At 44.7% G+C, this 20357-nt stretch overlaps 1 protein-coding gene across 6 annotated transcripts in view; it reads right to left on the bottom strand.

Moving 5' to 3' along the window:
* actn4 (actinin, alpha 4) overlaps positions 1-20357 on the bottom strand; it is a 56463-nt gene that overhangs the window by 2185 nt on the left and 33921 nt on the right. The window contains exons 2-22 of one of the 6 annotated variants that reach the window (XM_040039648.1): positions 19580-19694; positions 18989-19108; positions 16581-16667; positions 14996-15083; positions 14137-14215; positions 13899-13980; positions 10401-10486; positions 9010-9102; positions 8777-8902; positions 7859-7963; positions 7375-7522; positions 7138-7288; positions 6184-6292; positions 5896-6036; positions 5532-5714; positions 5275-5409; positions 4668-4847; positions 4293-4439; positions 3875-3907; positions 2596-2676; positions 635-793 (exon numbers count right to left, since the gene is read on the bottom strand). In XM_040039648.1, the coding sequence (XP_039895582.1) occupies positions 635-793; positions 2596-2676; positions 3875-3907; positions 4293-4439; positions 4668-4847; positions 5275-5409; positions 5532-5714; positions 5896-6036; positions 6184-6292; positions 7138-7288; positions 7375-7522; positions 7859-7963; positions 8777-8902; positions 9010-9102; positions 10401-10486; positions 13899-13980; positions 14137-14215; positions 14996-15083; positions 16581-16667; positions 18989-19108; positions 19580-19694 (2448 nt within the window). Of the gene's footprint in view, positions 1-634; positions 794-1707; positions 1774-2595; positions 2677-3874; positions 3908-4292; positions 4440-4667; positions 4848-5274; positions 5410-5531; positions 5715-5895; positions 6037-6183; positions 6293-7137; positions 7289-7374; positions 7523-7858; positions 7964-8776; positions 8903-9009; positions 9103-10400; positions 10487-13092; positions 13179-13898; positions 13981-14136; positions 14216-14995; positions 15084-16580; positions 16668-18988; positions 19109-19579; positions 19695-20357 lie in introns of all 6 variants that reach the window. The other 5 variants (XM_040039646.1, XM_040039651.1, XM_040039652.1 and 2 more) reach the window with 5 other exon arrangements.

The following is a 20357-nucleotide window of genomic DNA, read 5'->3' as shown; positions in this document are numbered from 1 at the left end:
CGTGTTTGATGGATCATTTCAGATCACAAGTTCAAGTCTGGAGTTTGAATATCTTGGGATCTTTAAACAGAGTTAGTTTGGACCTGTGCGTCCCAGTTACTCGTCCATTTTTCCTGAGGACACACACTCTCACAGCAGACTGTTAAGAGGACACTTTTCCTCAGGGCTGCACAGCCCACTTTGAGGACCACTGCTCTAAAGCACCGTGCAGGTCCAAGATACAACTGAAGTCCTATAAAACTTCTCCAAATGTCAGGCTGTGTGCGCCTGAGGAGCTGATGTCATAGAAGTCACTAAGATTTTCCAAAGCTTTAATCACTCAGTGTTTTAGGGGCCAGTGCTTAAATGAACCATAACACAGACAATCTGGGCTGCTGATGCAGCTTAAAGCCAAAGTGCTCATGCTTGTTATTATTATTCATGATTATTTTTATTATACATCCTAATATCAACCTGTGAGGCGTCTCTAACAAAAAGGAATATTCTGCACAGACTCAACCTCAAGTTTGTGTTGACTTGTAGTTGTGAACACAAATACTCCCTCTGCTGGTGGTCAGCTTCCTGCTGCACATTTCTTTCTCCAGTATTTTTCTTGTCTAATCAAAAATGAGCACTGATGTCGTTCTGCACTCACCTTATCAGCAGCCAGGATCTTGAAGGAGGCGATGACCTGGTCCGCGGTGTCCCTGTCGGTCGTTTCCGTGGACATGAAGTCGATAAAGGCCTGGAAGGTGACGGCGCCGCTGCCGTTGGGGTCCACTATACCCATGATGCGATTAAATTCGGCTTCGCCCTGGCATCAACAAATTACAGGTTAACCCAGAAGAGACTGCGCTTTGAACTCAGGGAACAGACGCACAGTTACAGGAGCAAACTGAAGAGGCGTTAGCCACAGCCAGAGGTTAGTCTGTGGTCATTTTATTTCATATTTAAGTCAGTTTTTATTCAAACGGCCAAAAAGGGACAGAAAAGTGAATAGATTTCTGTAAAATGAGGGGACAGCCTCACCGTTTGGAATTGTCTGGGAATCAGAGAGAGTACTAAAACCCCTGCAGTTTGTAAGCATGTAAAATATAGGGACTACCATTAAAGTCCTAATGGGAGTCCCAATATGTGGTTGGGATGGAGGGAAAAAACAGACAAATGACGACACGAAGAGAAAACGGTGAAGAATAATTTGGATGGTCTACATGAAAAACATCAGCTTCCTTCAGTTAGTACTGATCATCAAGGATGTTAAAGTGACACATGTGACATAAAAGGACAGGAAGTGAGAGCATCAGAGGGAGAGCACAGGGTGTCTGCAGGTATCAGGTCACATGCAAATCCACAAAATATCCAAACAGAAAATATTAGTAATAATTAGAAATACTGAGCAATAATTTGCCTGCCTGGGTCCATTTGTTTGAATTAAGAGTTTCACTTCCTGGTTTAAATGTTATAAAAATATGAACAGGACTGATTTTGTCAGAGGCTAAACCTCCCGCAGGGGACAAAGCCCGACTTGGACGAGAATATAATGGAATAAATCAAAAAGTTCTAGCTTCCATATCCATATCCTGTCCCTCTGATTCAGGTGAAAGCAAAAACACAGAGCATCCTTAACTGCTTCTTTTGGGTGCTTCAAAGCTTGTGACTAATTAAACTGCATTAGGATATTTCTGGACCTGCAGACACCCTGAAAGAGCTTCATGCCAGCAGCAGTACCAGGCTGTTTCCTGTAGAAATGAGTAGAGCCCGGAAATCATCTGACATCATCTGTCCTGATCGCTTCTGCAGGCCGCCACAGCACAGGATAGGTCGGAGGGAGGAGGTGGTGAGTAGACAAAGACGGAGTCAGAGAGATACGAGGGACAGAGAGAGAGCAGCAGAGTGAAGGATGGACAGAAATATTGAGATCAAACAGTGAGTGAGTGAGAAAAAAGCCATAAAAAGCACAAACAGTTAACAGAAAGTCTCGCAGCAAAGTAAAAACCTGACGGGCAGACAGACAGCTGAGGGGTGGGGTCTGTTCAGAGAGTGAGCTGAAGCAGCACAAAGCAACAGAGACCCCCGGTGGACAAACAGGGACGCAACACCTCCATGAACCTCCATGCCGATGGACTGAACCCAGCCTGAACGCAGAGCACGGCAGCAGGCTCCGAGCAGGAGCACCGACTGATCACTGACCAGTTTCACTTCATCACGCCACAGAGTATCAAAAATAGAAACCTCATTTAGTTGACCTAATTATTAATACTGTAATTGTTCAACCTGCTTATCCAATTTTATTTTATGCAATTATGTCGAAATAGTTTCTTTTCATTTTTGTCTATTTCAGGCTGTTTCTGGTTACTTTTTTTAAATTTTATTTGCAATGCAAATTTTTATGGCTTCAAAACATCAACCATTTGTAGCCTGTGTGGAAAAAATAAAATCAATTAAGCTACAAATGTTGCTAGATGCTGAATTGTCTGACTTCTATGTGTCAGTGTATAAAATCAGTAAAAGAAACATCGATTGCGATTGGCTGAATGTGGCTGGCAGTGATCTCTGCGCTCCTGCTCAGAGGCCGATGACGCCGGCTCTCCCTCCGTCCAATCCTTGAGCTCCTACCTGCTTGTCCTTCTCCACATCGTAGCCCAGACTGATCAAACAGGCCTTGAACTCCTCGGCCATCAGGGCCCCGCTGTGGTCCTGAGATCGGCCAAACACCCAATGACAGAGCACCGCATCGTGAGGATGAACCAATCGTAACACAGGGATGGTGGCGGTGGAGGACAGTGACCATGAGATCCACAGCATGCAGGGAGACGATGAAGACATGGAGGACGAAGGGACACACATTTATGGATGTTTAGACAATGTCGCCACACACACACAAACCCCCACACCCACTCAAGAGCTGTGATGTTCACAAACTGTCACTTTTTAATCTCCACCAATCACGAGCGTGAGTGAATAACAAAGACAGATGATCCCGGTCCTCTTCAGTCCAGAGCAGCTTGCATTCATGGACACAGCAATAAACTGTGGTGGTTTCACAAAAGACTTTCACTCAGAGATCCACTGTTTTAATGCAGTTGTTACCTTTTTATGCTTATTTTTTATGCATTAAATTATGATACATGTTAAGGCCTCAGAAATTTAAAAATTAATCTATATTTAAGGGAGAACAAACCTCAGTTTCAAAAACTGTGGTGTTGTCTCTGCAGCATTTTTAAATGTATATAGTTCAGAATTTAAATAATTAGCAAATCACTGCATTCAGTTTTTATTGAAAACTGACACAATGTTCCCAAATTTAGAGAAAAGCATCCATGCAAAGACTGAAATGGGGTCAGCGGGTTGCTACAAGTGCTTTCTTTGTACCGAGTGCGAAGAATAGTTCCAGTGTTGTGTCGTCAAGAAATAAACACACTGATGTGACGAACAAAAAGACTGACGGGTGAGTGACCACCGTGTCAGATAGTGGCATGAATGAGTGACACACACAGAGCGGCATGAGATGGTGAACGATGGCGGTGTCGTCCTCCTCTCTGACAGCTGAGAGCTTTCAATCATCACGTTTAACCACCACAAAACACAAAAAATGACATCTGGTAGGTTTAGTTTAGTTTTTTTTAAATGCAGAAAACAGCGTTCCAAAGGGATGACAGACATCTGCAGGTTTGCATGTCCAGTGAGGGGAAAAAGACCAAGTGCAACCCAAAAATAACACATTTCAAACCAAATGTAGCATTTCTTAGCTGATTTAAAACAAGTAGCCTTTTGCTAACTGGATGTTTCCTCACTCTTCACCCTCCTGGTAAAAGCCAGTCACCATCTGTGCCTTTTTTAAAATTTCACCAACACCGCCTGTGCTCGCGAGTGAAACATCAGGATGAGTACTTACATGTCTGGCTCCTCTCTCACCCCCATCTAAGGTCTAAACATCCAGTCAGTCACATCATAAACAGGAAAAACAGAGGCCAAATCCTCACACTGAAAACTGTTCAGGAAGTCCAATTAACCACAACTAACCCACTGCTAACGACTATACTCTACACAGGCAAATACATAAGATGCTTGGTGCATCATAGCTGGTCTACACCATCATGTATTGTATATGTAATGGTAAAAATCATTAAACGCTTCATGTTTATCATTTTTAGATCAACACATGAAACAAAAACAGGGTTTCTCCTCAGGTTTCACTGCCAACCTAAACGCCTAATACTGACACTGATACTCTGTAATACTGTGAGGTTTGATAACAGGGTAACAGAACAGGTGTAATAAATAACCGGTGAGCGCAGAGCTCGGGCCCTGACCTTGTCAAAGTGGTTGAAGGAGGCGCGGTACTCGTACAGCTGCTCCTGGCTGATGCCCTTGGCGTCACGCGTCAGGATCTGGTTCTCGACCTCGTTGATGGTTCTGGCGATGGTGGTGAGCAGCTGCTCCCAGCCCACCCGGAGGTGCTGCAGTGATGGGGCGGGGTTGACAGGAGAGGTTAAGAACTGAGATGCGAGAGAGGACTCTGGTTTGACAGTGTCCTCAAAGGTTAACACAAAGCATGAGCTCGTTTTGTTACAGAGCTCATGCACACATTATGTCACACAGCTGTCCTACTTTCAAACATTTTCATTTGGGAAGTGAAAAAGACTTCATTCATTCATTGCTGAAGGTTTTGTGCGCGTTTGCGTTACCTCCATCGTGTAGGAAGTGTACTGGTTGTCGAAGATGAGCGCCTCCTGGATGTGTTGGTGGTATCCCTCCAGCTTGTTAATTTCGGGTGTGTATGATATGATGCTCTTCTGGTATTCCTTCAGGTTGGTCAGCTGGTCCTCCAGGGTGCCGTTCATTTCAATGGATATCCTGCCAATTTCCTGCCAACGCAAACACACAAACACCTGAAACGCTGACACTCGAACATATTTATAAAAACAAAAAACACTTTTCTAAATAAACTTTTCCAAATGACTGTAAGATTTTTTTTCTGTAAGGATGCTGAAGAGTTATCATTTACGGTTCCTGAACTATGAATAGACGAAGTACATTTCATTCCTCCTGCTCTCAGTAACGCAGTGTGCATGCACAGTGACGATCTAATCTAAACAAAGCTCATGGATACAACATCTACAAACTGAAGAGCTCTTCAGGCTGTGGGTAAATCCTGCACCCTGTCTTACATTTGCTCTGTGAGTCCGTGTTTCACAAAGTGTCTGCAAAGTGACAAACTGCACACAGCTGAGCAAACATGAAAACCTCGACATAATGCGGAGCACGTTGTGACTGTGGGGGCTGATCCGTTACCTCCATTTTGGCCTGGATGTAAGCGCCAACCGTGTTGGCCTGAGTGGCGAACGTGGCTCTCAGAGTGTCGTTGGAGTTCTGCTTGTTCAGCTCTTCCTGCAGGGCGTTGTCACGCAGTGGCACCATAGCCATCGCCTGCAAATGCACACAAAGAAGAATTAGAAACAACTGCACCCACACAAACGCACAAACATGAAGCACCAGCTGCAGAAAAACATTCAATGATTAACGTCAGCCTTCGTTACACAGCAGCTCACCTGTTCCCACTTGCTGTTGATGCTCTCAGGTGTGATGGAGGTGTACGGGTTTCCGCTGCTCAGCTTGATGCCGTTGCTCTGGGCGATCTTCTGCACCTCGGACTGGATGGACTGGATAGCCTCGCGCTCCTTGTTGGCCTCGGGCAGGGTGGACTTGAACTGCTCGTGGGCTGTGATCAGACCCTGAGAGAAGGAGGAAAGAAACACGTTTGCTGGGTTTTCTGTTTTTTGTGGGATAAACGCAGCTCTGTGGCTTTAAATAGTAAACACTGGAATGTTTCTTTGGCTCAGTGCTGGACCTCCGCTGTATGTTTCATATGCTGCACTTGTTTATTCACCACTTGACTTCCCAGTTCCCAGATACCTGGATCTCCTCAATATTGTGGACGATGAACATGTCCTGCAGGTCCTCCATAGCTCCCTCCATCCAGTTGTTGAAAGGTGCCGCTCTCTTGGCGTACTCCAGGTACAGCTCATCTATCGACTCCAGCTGCTTCTCCGTCCTCTGTCGGCAGGAAAACAGAAGACGGCCTTATTAAAATACATTTCAATACATTTTAAAATGCATTTGATATTTCATTGTGTCAAATGATGATCCTGTCAAAATCCCTTTAAAGCTCAAAAGGTGCTGCACAAACAGGCCGGATCGTACCTCCAGTGACTCTTTGCGTTTGTGGGTGAGGGCTCCCAGGACGTCCCACTGATCGCAGATCTTCTGACAGCGAGCGTTGACACTGGCGGCATCGTAGTAGTCCAGTTCACTGGAAAAGGAAGAAAAGAAAAAAGGGTTTTCCTTTGTCGAGCACTTCTCATGATCAGATTCACTTTCAGACTCACTTCTTTCTGTTAATCGACACCATCTGACTGTGAGGTCAGATTTTGGACGTCAAGTCTGGTTTAAAATTTTAGAGAGGGGAAAGGCATCAGGCGACTGCTCTGAGTCTGTGTCGATCAAACCAAAGCGACCTGACAGAAGCCTCAAAGCTGCTTCTTTATTCTGAAAAAATGCACAGGCGTCTCCAAAGAACACCGGAGCTGCTTCTTCACCACTTTGCTCTGTAGTTTTGTCCATTTCTGACTGAAATGTGAATTTAATGCAACTCGAGACGATGTTAAAGGAAGTTGTGAAAATAATGTGAGTGTTGGAAGAAAAAGAAGAAAGAACTGAAGTTAAGGTTGTTTGCCCCGCGGGCGGTACATCTAAGAATTCAAATGAGAACAAAACGAATAATACTCCAACTGTGAAAAATGATCTGCTGGAACAGATTATTACACACCAGCAGCTTCGGGCAGCAGCACAAACCATCAGTAAGTGTCCAAAATGAGACTTGTGCATATTTAGCAGCTTCATTACTCAGAATAAATGAACCCTGACGTGGAGACGAGAGCCATCGGGAGCTAGCAGCAAATGATGCTGCGTGTTTCACCTCACAGCGAGGCGCAGGTACTATGCTGACCACAAACCCGCGTGAAAGGAAAGAATGATCACAAACTGAAGAATAGAGCTGCCCGACCTGCTTTGTGCGTTTATGCATGAAAGAAGCCACGAGGAACATTCAGGAACCGATGCTAATGAAGTCAGAGATGTTAGCGGCTCCACTCTTACTTGAGCTCCTGCGCGATGGCGGCGATCTGCTCCACTCTGTCCTGGTGGGCGGCCAGGTCGCTCTCAAAGGCCTCGTGTTTCCGGAGCAGCGCCTTGACTTCTGACAGGGTGCACGTCTCATAGTCTTTCTGGGTAAGCATGGCCTCCTTACCTGCATGCACAAAAGCCTCACTTATTCAGAGACGAGCATTCTGGCGTCGTGAAGACGTTTGCTTCACCGCGATGGAATTTACATACCGTCGGTCCAGGATTCATGGATGGCACACTTCTGGTGGAACTTGACGGCCAGATGCTCCAGTCTCTCCAGACGCCTGATCTCGCTGAGGATCCACTCCTCGTAGCCTTTCTCTGCTCCTTCCAGATTGTGCCACGCTTTGTTGATGTCCTGAGAGCAAACAGCAAGAGTTACTGTCGAGCAGAAACTCCAAACACAGTAAAACATCTCATACGTGCAGAAAAGTGTGAAAGAGGTGGTGTGAAACTGCTGTAATATTTACAAGGGAACTTAAAGCTGGATTGTTTGTTAACAAACACAGAAAAGTAACTTAACACTGACTGTGTTAAACTCACTAAGCTATAACTGAATCAGTTTTTACACCAATCTTTAGAAATCCTCTGTTAGCGTGCGACAGGCTGCTTTGCGACTGATGATAATGAAGTTGTGTCGCGCAGCTTCAAGTGTGGTGTAACTTTTCCCATCGACTGTGTGCGAGTTTCATACCGACACCATGCGTCCTTCTGACGGCATGAAGGCAGGTCTGTTGCTGAGTCTCAGTTTAGTCTGCAGAGTGTTGAAGCTGATCTCCAGCTGGCATTTCTCTTGGACCTGCAGACAGGAACATCTCAGTGTCACTGGACACATTCAGCAGAGGAAAACCAACATTCATATGTGAGAGGGCACAGCGCTCTTATATGCCACCAGGACAGATACAAAGGTTCCAGCGATTAAGAGCATAAACTCTTCAAAATGTTATCTGAAGTCAGAGCAAAGAAGCCGAAGAGCTGTTCATCTGTACGGGTTAAATGGACAAGACAACCCCTGCTGGTCACTGGAAAGAATGCAGGTTTAGAGAACCTGTGCACTTTCAGACATAAAATCAGAGCATTATAAGCTAAATGCATAGAATAAGGTCTTGGGAAAAGGGCTCGTGCTGCCACGCAGTGTGAGATTAACACACTATAATAACTGGTTAATGTGAATACACAGTATACAACTCTGCCTCAATTTAAATGCTTATAATAAAAGGCTGAAGAAGCTCTGTGCAGAGAGAGGTCAGAGTAACATGTGAGAAAATATTTGCAAAAACATTTTCCAGCAGACTCAGAGCCATTTCTCCTTGTTTCCTCTCCAGAGGGACACAATTATAACAAAAATGAACAAACACTGATGGACCTCAGGGACACAAGCAACCACTCTGCAGAAGCTACACCATGAATGAGTTTAAAAAAAAAACCAGATTTTAAATGTCAAGAAGAAGAATATTATTTTGGAAGAAAACAAATATTGAACACTGAGTAAGATTAATGAGATTAAACTTTCCACTACAAAGATTTGGGTCTGGCAGGCGATCCAGGAGTTTGTGAGCCTTTTTTCTTTGTTTAGAAATGCTGAGAACAGTTCACGCGAGGTTTTCTATACCTTGGGTGGTTTGTGCACACAGCGGTAGTCTCTGAAGTCCTCCTGTTTCACCTGCATGTCATTTACAGTCTTCTCTTGGGTTCGGTTCTCCAGCCAGGGGATGGTCCGACGGATCCACTCCAGGAGCTGGAGGCAGAGAGGACAGCGCGGTGAAAACAGGACAGACGAACGGGTCGTCCTCCTTTCTCCAAAGTCTGCCGTGCAAGTAAAAGATGGCATGTTTCGATACTCACATCACTGGCCAGTTTCTCGTAGTCCTCCATCATTTGCTCGTTCTCCTGGTTGACAGCCAGCACTTTGCAGATTCGATTTGCGGCTGTCTCAGCCTATTAGGAGGGAGAGTGATGAGTGGAGCTGGACATGACTGGATAAAGCTCCATCAGAGTCTGCTCTCTGAGCTCAAAGCTTCATAATAAAGTCACTAAACTGAGCTTCAAAATAAGTGTCTACCGCTGCTTATTAGTACCTCAGCCTGGCCTTTCATTGCAGCTGTGACAAACGCATTTTTGCTTTTCAAATCTGTGCGCACACTCCACACGCAGGCAGTGAGGGAGGAATGTCGAGCCAAGTTTAGGCACGTGTTATTTAAAATAAGGCAAAAAACGCCAATGTAGGTCAAACCAGGGCTTAATATGACTGCTACAAACATGCTCCAGCTCTCGATGGTTAGTTCAATGTGCCAAAGTCATTCTGTGTGTATTTAAAACTTCATGCATCTCCCTTCAAAACCTGGGAATCAGTGCTTCTAGTTACAGTTCATGTAGCGCTGCAGTCCACGTCAGTGCGTCTGCCTAGGATATTACACTACCGTACCACTGAAATATAAAACACAGAATTTGATAAGCTGATTCAAGGTCATACCTACTGTACAACAAAACATCTGCATTTATGCTGCTCGTCCAATAAGCTTACAGGCTATGCTTTCACCAGAATATAAGACAATATCATATAAAACATTTAGAATAGTTTGAAAAGTGTTAATAGCTGAAAAGAAACTTGAGACATCAGCTAATGTTTCCCACAGTAATGAATCCAGACCGGTCTGGTTTCTCTAAACCACATCAGCAGCATGACCACCGGCGGTTTGCCGCTTTCCCGGAGGAAGAATCCTCGTCAGTATAAAGTGTTTCATGTTCCAGCTGAGATATCCATAAATCGAAATCTGTGCATGATCTCAGTGGAAAGAAGAAATTTAAACGTCAAAATCACCCACAGAAGCATGCATGGAAAGCAATCAGTGCAGGTGACCGCCGAGTTTAAGTCCAGCCCATAAAGTCTGGAGCATTTTGAGGGAAACAGCTGATGTCCAAAGAGCCGAGACAGAAGCACCAAAAGTTCCCATCATGCTCCTGCTCCGTTTCCTGTTCTGCAGATAATATTTGACTGAATTTGTATAAAACCATAAGTGCAGCTGAACTGTTGGATCGAGCGAGCTCAAACTTCCATCTAATAAACGCTGGGCTGGAATTGCAGCATGTTGCTGTGATTTCACCTCTGGTCTTTTCACACTCTAAAAACTTTAAATAACAAATATGTTTTACCAACGATGGAAACTTTGGTGCATTTCAGGGTTTTTCTTCGCAGCGCTGAGTGTTAATGTGAGTCTGACGGGTGAGGAGCTCACCTTCTGTGCGCCAGAGAAGGCGTGATAGAAGCAGGAAACATAGGTCATTATGGCCTTCTCATCCGGCCTCAGCGTGCCCACGATGTCTACGCATCACCCAGCAGAACAGAGGGAGAGAGAGAGACAGAGTGAAGCCAAAGCTACCCAAAGCTACACTTTGATTGCCCCCTGCAGGATGTGAGAGAAAGGTGAGTCAGGTGGGGGCGACGGTGAGCGCCCCCCTCGTTAGTGCCACGGCTTGGAGCGCCTCCTGTCACCAGGAAGTGAGGGCCACCAGAGGAGTCCTCTGGAAGGGAATCGTGGGACGCTGGAGCCACAAGTTCAAGTGTGGGACACAAACAGGCATCAACTGCTTAATCCAGTCACTCAAAGCGGTTCATTCACCATCTGATGGAGGTCACTGGGTTCACTCAGCAGGGCAATGATGTCAGCACACTGACTGACTAATTCTTCTTCATCTTCAGAGTTCTATTCTCGTACTCAACTACAGCGTCTTCATCAACTGCAGGTGGAAAAATATTCTCAAATAGCCAAGTGAACAAAATGAGAACGCAGCACAGCGACTGGTGAATGAAAACGCTCCCTGTGAACTGGAGCGGGCGCGATTTGTGTGACGTTGTTGATTAAATTACGATGCTGGCAAGAGCAGTAAATGTGGACGTTTCAGAGTTTGTGTTTGGTACAAACGCAGCGGTCAGAGAGCTAACGCACATAACTCACCAGCTAAAAGCAAAACCTGAACTCGTGCCCATTTCTGCTTGACTGACACACACACACACACACACACACACACACACACACCTCGTGAGACTGCAGAGGAACAAACAAGTTCTGAATGAGCCAGAAAATTAATTAGAGGAAGACGAGCAAACAAGAGACGCATCGATTGGCTTCCTGTCATGGGCCCAGAGGGAGGGGGGGGTGAAGGAAAAACAAGAGGGTAACGAGAGGACAGGGACGAAGATGATTTAATAAAATTTATGACAGACCCACTATGAATCTTTAACATCATATTTACTTGACTTTATCCGAGACATGCATGATTTGAAACCAAACTTTCTCCACAATAAGAGTTTTTACTTATAGATTTGTCTCGTGCACATTATGTTAAAAGTCTAAATTTCACTTTGAGCTGCAGGAATTTGATTCTGGAATTTTGAATTTAGCAGTTTATGAAAGTGTACAGAGTAAAGTGGTTTCTGGTCTTTGTGTTTGTAAAGACCGAGCTCGTGAGCCTTCCTGTAACATCTAAAGTTTATCGACTGATATCATCCGACTAGCTCCTTTGATTTTTGCACGTATATTTTTATCTCGGTACATATCGTTCATTTCATTCTGCACATAATGCAGATTTTATTCTGTCTGTGTTATTCATTGTTATTAGTTCCTGCCTTTGTTTCAGCCCCGACTCTGCAGGACGGTACTCCAATTTTGCCGTACTATTGTACAGACGTGCTAAAGGTAAAGCAGAAAGCGATACGCATCTAAAGCTTTTCAAATAACAGTTCGATAAGGTCACAACCTGCAGTGCCAGATGGGCCAAAAAGCCCGAGAGCTGCTCTAAAAAGGAGGAACTCCATCATTTAACGGGGCGGGTTCACTTCTTTGCATGCCATGTTCTCTGAATATTAGGAAGTGACAGTTTTTCCAAGCCAAATCTTAACAATAGCAGCCAACGTGAACTGGAACTACCTTTTCTTCCTACATGTACATGAAAAAAAAATCTGCAAACAGTTATAATGAACAACAAATAGGAATGAAGTTGTGCTTCTGCATTTAGACGCTTTGTGGATGTAAAGGTTCGGTCTAACTTCCTCCCAACAGTGAAAAACTGCCAAAAGCAGTCTGATGCTAAATGTGTTTAAATTTGGTATAAGAGAAGATGTTGCATAGATCCTAATATGCTTCAACTCAGTGAATACACAGCTCAGATTAAAGCAACGTAGCTGGTGCATAACTGAATATTCTCATTTTGAGTTTGGGTTTCATTTTTGCTCCGAGGCTGAAGGAACTGTTCCCTCTGGATCTGTGGAGAAAGTTTCTGGATCATGGTCAGAGTGGCAGAAGGAAAATGAACCCTGATGAACCTCAGTGTGATACATGCTAAAAAGCTAACAGGGTCTCCTTTAAGAGGAAGTGAAAGCAGTGAGATTATCCTGAGGAGAGCGCCTCAGACCTGGATGCTTTTAGTGGTGGGAGAAAACAGAAACGTCCTGACGGTGATGGTTGATTTCAGCATTTTGTTTGCTGGCCTTGTTCTTTTGTTTCCTGGAAGGACTTTATTTTAAAGGATGGGGACTTCCACATGTTGAATCAGAGGTTTCTGTTCATTTTGTTTTGATTTTTAGTTTTTTTTCAACCACAACTGTTCAAAAATGTAAAAATATCCATGGGAAAAGTTCCATCTGACAGATTTGAGCTAAAAATAAAACGACATAACGCAGCTTTAGTCCACAAACTCATTTCTGTACGCCAAACATTTACCGCTTTCACCAGCATGCTAATGTTTAAATCGTTTGCGTGTTTGTGTCCCCACAAACCCAGCGTCCCAACAAACCCAGCGTCCCAACAAACCCAGCGTCCCAACAAACCCAGCGTCCTGGCTGTCGAGACAGAGCGTGGCCATGCTGGACAGGAAGCAGCGCCTTGTTAGTAAAAGGAGGTTAAAGGTTGACGTTGGCTCAGAGGGTACCTTCTGTGCTCCAGAGAAGGCATGGTAGAAACTGGACACATAAGTCATTATGGCTTTCTCATCTGGGCGAGCAGTGTTCACAATGTCTACAAGTCGGGGGGAGACCATGGTTATGAAGACGCACACATACAGGCAAGACACAGGACAAGTGATTACACAATTACAACAAGACGCACACAAACTCATTTAACGAGCTGCTGTAGCTGCCAACAGCCTGACATGCAAACAACAAATACAACGACACACACACACACGTAGACACACACAGCTCAGGTACAGTTAATACACAACTTGGATTTCTTTCTGTAGAGTTTGAAGCAAAAAGAAAAAGTGGCATGTTATGACAAGAATGGATCCTGTGAAGGAAACGTGGATGTTCAACATGGTCACACATACAGATGAACACAGGAGGAGGAGCAACGGCGATCCTGAAGATGCCTCGCGTGTCCTGTCACCGAGAACCCGAACACGCTTTGGAGATCGGGCACATTTACATGCACACAACGCGGCGACAAACCCCGTGCAGGTCAGCGTGGAGCTACAGTCACATGTACGTGCTGCAAAGACGGACTCCCAGGAAAAGTCACGTAAACTCCTAGTTGATGTTACAGACTGGTCAGAAATGACAAACTGTCACTGTTTTAAAAAAAGAACACCTGGATAATAGTTCACTTTTGTCACACCACTTCCACATCTTACGTTATGAACAGTCACTTTGTTCTGTGCACGTAAACAAGCCCGTGATGTTTTAACACACGCAGTGACAGATCCAGCAGAGACGCACAGATCAACAGCCGACTTATTACCTTCTGCGTCCAACATCTTGGGGATGTCCAGGTGCTTCTCAGCCACCTCAAAGGCGTTGTTCAGGTTGGTTACAGGATCATCCTAAACAGCAAATCACAGACGGCAAACAAGCCAGTGAGTCGCTTCAGGCATTTGTAACGCAACTTAGCAACAGATATGAAAACATTTCGATTCACCATGTTTGACCCAAAAAATGTGAAATATTTGAAGAGAGTGGAGGAGTGTGAAGCTGTTCACCTTTCTGAGGCTGTCGTAGTCGATGAGATCAGGTCTGTGTCTGTGGATCAGAGCGTTGAAGGCAAGACCGTCCTTCCAGCTGTTGGAGAGAAAAGACGAGTTCGGGGTGAGGGTGGAGGTGACGCTCACACATTTGCTGCATTACAAGTCGACATTATCGGCGCCGTTAACAAAAACTGTCCCGATCTGCCGCCGGGACCAAGATCCACATCTCCACTGTGACACTGAACTTAATTTATGAACTGATCTCAAACTAAATGAACTTCATTAACATTCTTTTCGAGCTGAATTTGGGTGAAAGATGGTTTGATTGATTATATCTGGACGTGTTGCATGTGATACATCGTCATCAGCTGCTTCTGAATTCCTTCTCACAGTTTTTCATATTGAAACAGAGAAAATAATCACATTTGTCTATTTACAGCACAGTTGTGCCATGTTGCACTCTCTCCATCAGGGGGCGCCCTTTCTACACAACAGCAGCAGATTTGAGGTTTCATGTAAGCGTTGAACACCTGAGCTGAATCCAGAAAGGTTCAGGGAAGTATCTGCGTGCGCCTGTGTGTGCGCCAACTCAACTTTTATGCTGAGTTTAAGAAACTCTCAGATCAGTATTTTTCATATAAAGGGAAAAAAAAAAAAAAGAACACTGGACAGCTGCTCACATACCACACTTAACCACAAACACATTTCATCAGTGCCACTGGAGAGTTTCGCTGTATCCGCAGGATTCCTCAACTGGATTCTCTCAAGGTTTTGTTGGTCTTTACAACACAATATTACTGTGTGTGAACTGCTTTCATCTGACAATAGAAGCCTTTAGAAACGAGTCCAACGTAAAGCCCTGTGTGTACGTTACCTAATGTGGAAGTTCTGCACATTGACATTCTTGTAGGGAGCCGTCTTCCTCTGGCACCACAAGAGTAGACCCTCTTTGGCAGAGGTCTCTGCAGAGAGAACGTTCAGAAGAGCAGGAGACAGGAGACGTGATCAGTCGGAGCACACGGGGGGAAAATGTCTCTGCATCACATTCATTCAGCTGCTTTGACCGTTTGAGTCGGTTAGCCTTGTGCAAGCAGACCAAGAAATACCCGAGGCCGTTTTCAGCGTGCTAAATATAAACGGCCTCGGTGCTCATGAGCAGAATTGAAAATATGAGGATGTTTGTGTTTGCTTTAGGTTCCTCCACACACACACCGACAAAATATCCGCCGCTAATATGGAGAATTACTCCAATGACTTATAGCAGCCCACACCCACCGCAGCTAATTCAACTCAGACTCTTTTAATTAGCCTGCAGAGTCAGTTGTGCTCAGAGAGGAGAAATGAACCTCACCTCCACATTTAGCAACACAAAGCTAACGCACACGTTAATGCACAAATGAGTCATCGGCTGGTTTTACTGTCAGAAAGTTCATCGGGACAGATTTGGGCTGTTGGGTCGACTCTGTGGGACTAAACTCGAATAATTAACTCATCAGTATTTAAACTATTTACTTCTAAACCTGCTCTGATAACATGTAAACCATTAAACAGCACAATAACCAGGCAGAGTTAGAACTGTGCTGCTAGCAATATGTAGTTTAACGTGATCGGTCTTGTTTCAGGCACACCTGTTTCATCTTGGCTTTATTTCATCACACGTGTGTGTGTGTGTGTGTGTGTGTGTGTTTCCACTTCCTACATGCATATCAAGCCTGTACATCTGTAACTGCAGCAACCTTCAGGGCTTAAAAATGAAGCCAGTGCAGAAGTGCCAGAATCTGCAGTTCCTCTAACTTTAGGTCGGCTCTGAAAGCGAGTCGATCCCCACAGACTCCCATGATGCTCGAGTCCAGCCATGAAAATAACATTTTTACAGCCTGCTACAAAAACACTTCTGTGCTCTTTAGCTCAATCTCCCCCTAAAAACAGATGCACAGCGGGTGAATTTTTAAACTGCTCGTTCTTAAAGTGTTTCTAGTGTAATAAAGCTCTGAGTCACAGGTGAATGCCAACAAAGGAGCCACTACCTTAGGCTAGGCCTCAGCCTTGCCAATGAAGTCCCTAAATTAGAGCTCTGGAACCTGATTTTGGATGTTGGTGCCTTTCTGAGAATTAAAACCATGAAATTATCTGGTAAATATAAACTGCTGCAGGTTTCCTGCACTCAGGCTGTCCAAGATGTCGGTGCTCTATTTATTTGTAGGTAACTTGTAGCCTCAGCTGTCAGTTATCTGCATTTCTGGCTGCAGCCACAAGAAAGTGCAACTTTTCTACGTGGTCTATAAAAGTCTACTGCAGGTCTTTGTCAGTCAGCTGGCCTGAAAAACCTGGCTGGGAGCTGAACTTTAGAGAGTTTGATTTTTTTGGTTTTTATTTAAGTGATGGATAAAAAAAAAAAAACGGAGAAAGAAGAGCGAGGTGCGACAGTTTTCATGGACATGAATAACAGGAAGCTGCACCTTCTACAGAGATGTCCTGGATGGCGAAGCGGAGGATGATGGTCCAGATCATTCCCAGGGTCATCTTGGCGTTTCCATCCACGATTTCTATGACACACAGACACACACACACAACTTAATCAATCACTGTGTTTCTTTGTTACACCCCCAGAACCGTAGTTCTTGTCTATCACTGCTGTTTTTACAATCCTACATCTGCTGTTCCATTTAATAATGCCAGCACACCCACTCACAACTACGCTTAATGTGTAACGGCTGCTGAGTCTCTGCTAATTCCAGGGAAAGTGTGATGCTCGAACAAAGATTTCTTTCATAAAAAAAAATCAGTGAAATCTGGGGAAAGATGACTTTTTACTGGCAAAGGCACATAATGACTGTTTAACGTGTCGTGTCGGTTAAACAGGGAGGATTAAATCGATGAGGAGGGCAGATTATGTGAGTATTGTGTGGATAATTTAACATCAGAACTTCATCTAACAAATAAATTCATTGTTAATGTGAATAAATGTAAATCCTGGCAGCATCGGAACTGGAACATTCTCCAATACGGTTTTCAGAGTTTGGCCGTACAGGACGATGACGGTTACGTTAATGAGCAGATTCCACTCTTTGTTCTCAGACATTCTTAGAGCTTTTATCAGTCCTGTCATGCTTTCTCACAGACACACACTCAACTTGGAATTTGTGCTTTTATTGTAGGTTCACATTCTTTGTGGTTGATTTCATATCCACCTTCAGCTGTCAGCAGATTTAAATAGTAAATTACAATTAAAGCTATGAGGCCTTTTCCCTTCTTACAATAAACTTTAAAGGCGTATTCACACCTGCACTTCAGGTTCAGGTAAATCACACTTGGCTGGTTGTGATTCATTTGGCTGCTCAGGTGCAAAACAAACAGCAGCGGTGAAACCGTTCAGAGGAGGATCAGTCCGATCCTGGTGTGAACAGGGACGCGAGGCGCACTCAGAGTTTCAGCTAATCTTGTAGCAGCAGCAGCTAGCTAGAAAATGACGTGCTTCAAGTTTAAAACCCTGGGAAACAACATTTCCATTTGAAGAATCTGACCAGGGAAAGTGTGCACTGAGCATCCTGACAGAGGGTTTTTCCCTCTTCCATCTGCTACGTTTGCATTTTCCTCTCAGTTTCCAGCCGACGACCTTTAACGGGCTGCTGCTTTCACAGAAGGCCGGAGTGTGTTTACAGCGCGCAGTGTGCGCGCCATACTTTGTGTTCAGTGGTCACCAGTATCAGCAGCGTCATGCTACAGGAATGTCATGGTTGCTCTGATAGTAGGAGAAAGGTCAGCGTCCTGCAGCCGACACACACACACACACACACACACACACACACACACACACACACACACACACACACACACACACACACACGTCATAGTTGTCCACCTCTACACCGCCCTCAGTCAGCAGGATGAAGATCGGTTTGACAGACATGTCTGTCAACCAGAGTTTCTTAGCAGAAGTTCTATCAGCAGAAGCTTAACGATGAAACGTCTCATTAGAAAAGCGTGTAAAGGAATCAGGGTCCATGTGACATGTAGGAAATGAGAAGGAGCTGACACAATGCAGTGTGTGTGTGAAGTGACCCTGTAGTGTTATTGTGCCGACACTCACAACTTCAGCTGTGAACTGAAGCATGTTTTCAGCACTTTGTGGAATTAGCATTTGGGGGGGAAGACATGACCACTGAAGCCAGCCTTCAAGCCCCTCCCCCAGTTTAGCAGACAAAACAACTGCCAGGTGGTGTCACCAAGATGGCTGCTGAGTGCAAAGACCTGCTTCTGCGAGGACTTGGTAAAAGTGTCACTGCGCATCAAATCAATCGCATGTGAAAGTTCACAGCTGACCACGTCACCTGTTACGGAACGACTTAAATGTTTAAACATTTAATAAATTATTTAACGGCATATTTAATTCATTTTGGCCCTCCTGGCCCTCCTTAGAAAATACAGTGTCTTTAAATAAATACAACTCAACTCTTTGGATTGAGGGAAATTTTGGAGCGTGACTACCAACAAACCGTACCTACACCTCATAGTCTGAGCCCTGTTTGTCCGGAGCTCCCTGACACTGTTGCACACCACAGCACAGCGAGCACAGCTTTGATAGAAAATAAGGAAAAAAGGAAAATCTGCGTCTACATTAAAAGGCCTTATTAGTTTTAACGTCTTCCTGCTTTGAATCGCTTTCACTCACATTACAGCTGCAATTAGTGGCTCCCATTTAAGGACCATTAATGAGCCGAAGCTCACCACTAAGTATAAAATCACCACGAATGTTCCCTTTCAGCCACGCTTTCAAACATTTAAGCGAACCGCTCCGATTAGATCTGCAGTTAGTGAGAGTTTTAACTTCACACTCGTGCCGGCAGTGACGTGAATGAAGGCTCACCCTCTGCTCCAATAGACACCAGCTTGACTCCCTTGCTGGCGATGAAGTCCAGGGCTTTGTTTACATTGTTGATCTTGTGGACCCTCATCTTGCCTCTTTCAGGTTTGGGTAACCGTTCGCCTGCAAACACACAAACACACAGGAACAGAGAAAAGAGCCACTTAGCTGAGGTTGAGCATGTTTCCACGGGCAACATTCAGGGAGGTTTAAGTTACAGCAGCGACGCCGGCTTCGCTCGAAACTGGAGTGAGTTTGAAAAGGAAGCCACATCTGAGCCCAAACGTCATTAGTGAATGACAGCAGCGCTAACACAAACAGCTCCACTGCTACAAACCCAAACCCACTGCTGTGTCTTTAAATGCCTGCGATTAATACTGATGTCGGAAACTGGGCGACGACACCCCGGAGATGCTGTGCATCGTCAACATCTGAAAATATTTTTCCCTCTCATTGAGACCCACAAGTTTTTCTGCGGCTTCTGTGTGACTCACTCCAGAAACACTTCATTATTGCAGACGTTTAATTAAAAACTTGTACACCCGCCCTAATTTTCTGACGACTCCGGCTCTCTGAGGTTGGACGGTGACTCACCGGAGATGACCTCGAGCAGCAGCATGAGTTTGAGCCCATCCCTGAAGTCCTCCTCGATGTTTTCGATCTGCGTGCCGGCCTTCCGCAGGTGGGAGTTGCACCACGCCGTGAACGTCTGCGCGAGAGCAAAGGAGAAAAAAAAAGAAAAAAAGAAAAGACAATCGGGGTTATTTGCAGCCCGGGTCAAAATATTTGTGTAGCTTTTATGATAATAAACCACTTTGAATAGTGAATGAAAGAAAATGAAATTCAATGGGCAGGAAGGGAGGTCAGGGAGACACTTTGATAAGACAGGAAGTGCAGGGAGAAACACGACGTGAAAGTTTAACTACATGTCACACACGAAGATGTGGAGTTGGCATTTCAGTAGCAAAACACTTCATGCATAGTTACCCTACAAAGTCGTTTAAGCTAAAAAGACAGAAAACTAACCAACCCAGCCCCATCTTGGCTCTCAGTGTCTGACGCTGCTGTCATTAAAAGGTCAGCACACAATGCCAACCATCTACTTTATTATTTTTACTTGTAATCAGACGGACATCTGAGTAAATCAGCAAATCATGCACATCCACCGCTGCTTGGAAACCGTGTATTGGTTTTTCTGGTTAGCTGTCATTCTTTAAAAACACAGAGGTAGGCGCGCGACTGCAGATCCTGCAGCACTTTTTTTAAACAAAATTTTGTCACATCACTCTCCAAACATCTCAATTGCAGCACAACATCAATCAGACTGTCTAACACACTTGAACGCATTCATCTGTTACATGACTCATGCAAG

This window comes from Simochromis diagramma, unplaced genomic scaffold (genome assembly GCF_900408965.1).
Source record: "Simochromis diagramma unplaced genomic scaffold, fSimDia1.1 OVJJ01000031.1, whole genome shotgun sequence".
NCBI classification, from domain to species: Eukaryota; Metazoa; Chordata; class Actinopteri; order Cichliformes; family Cichlidae; genus Simochromis; species Simochromis diagramma.
Note: the sequence above shows the minus strand (reverse complement) of the source record. Positions and strands in the feature narration are given on the sequence as shown.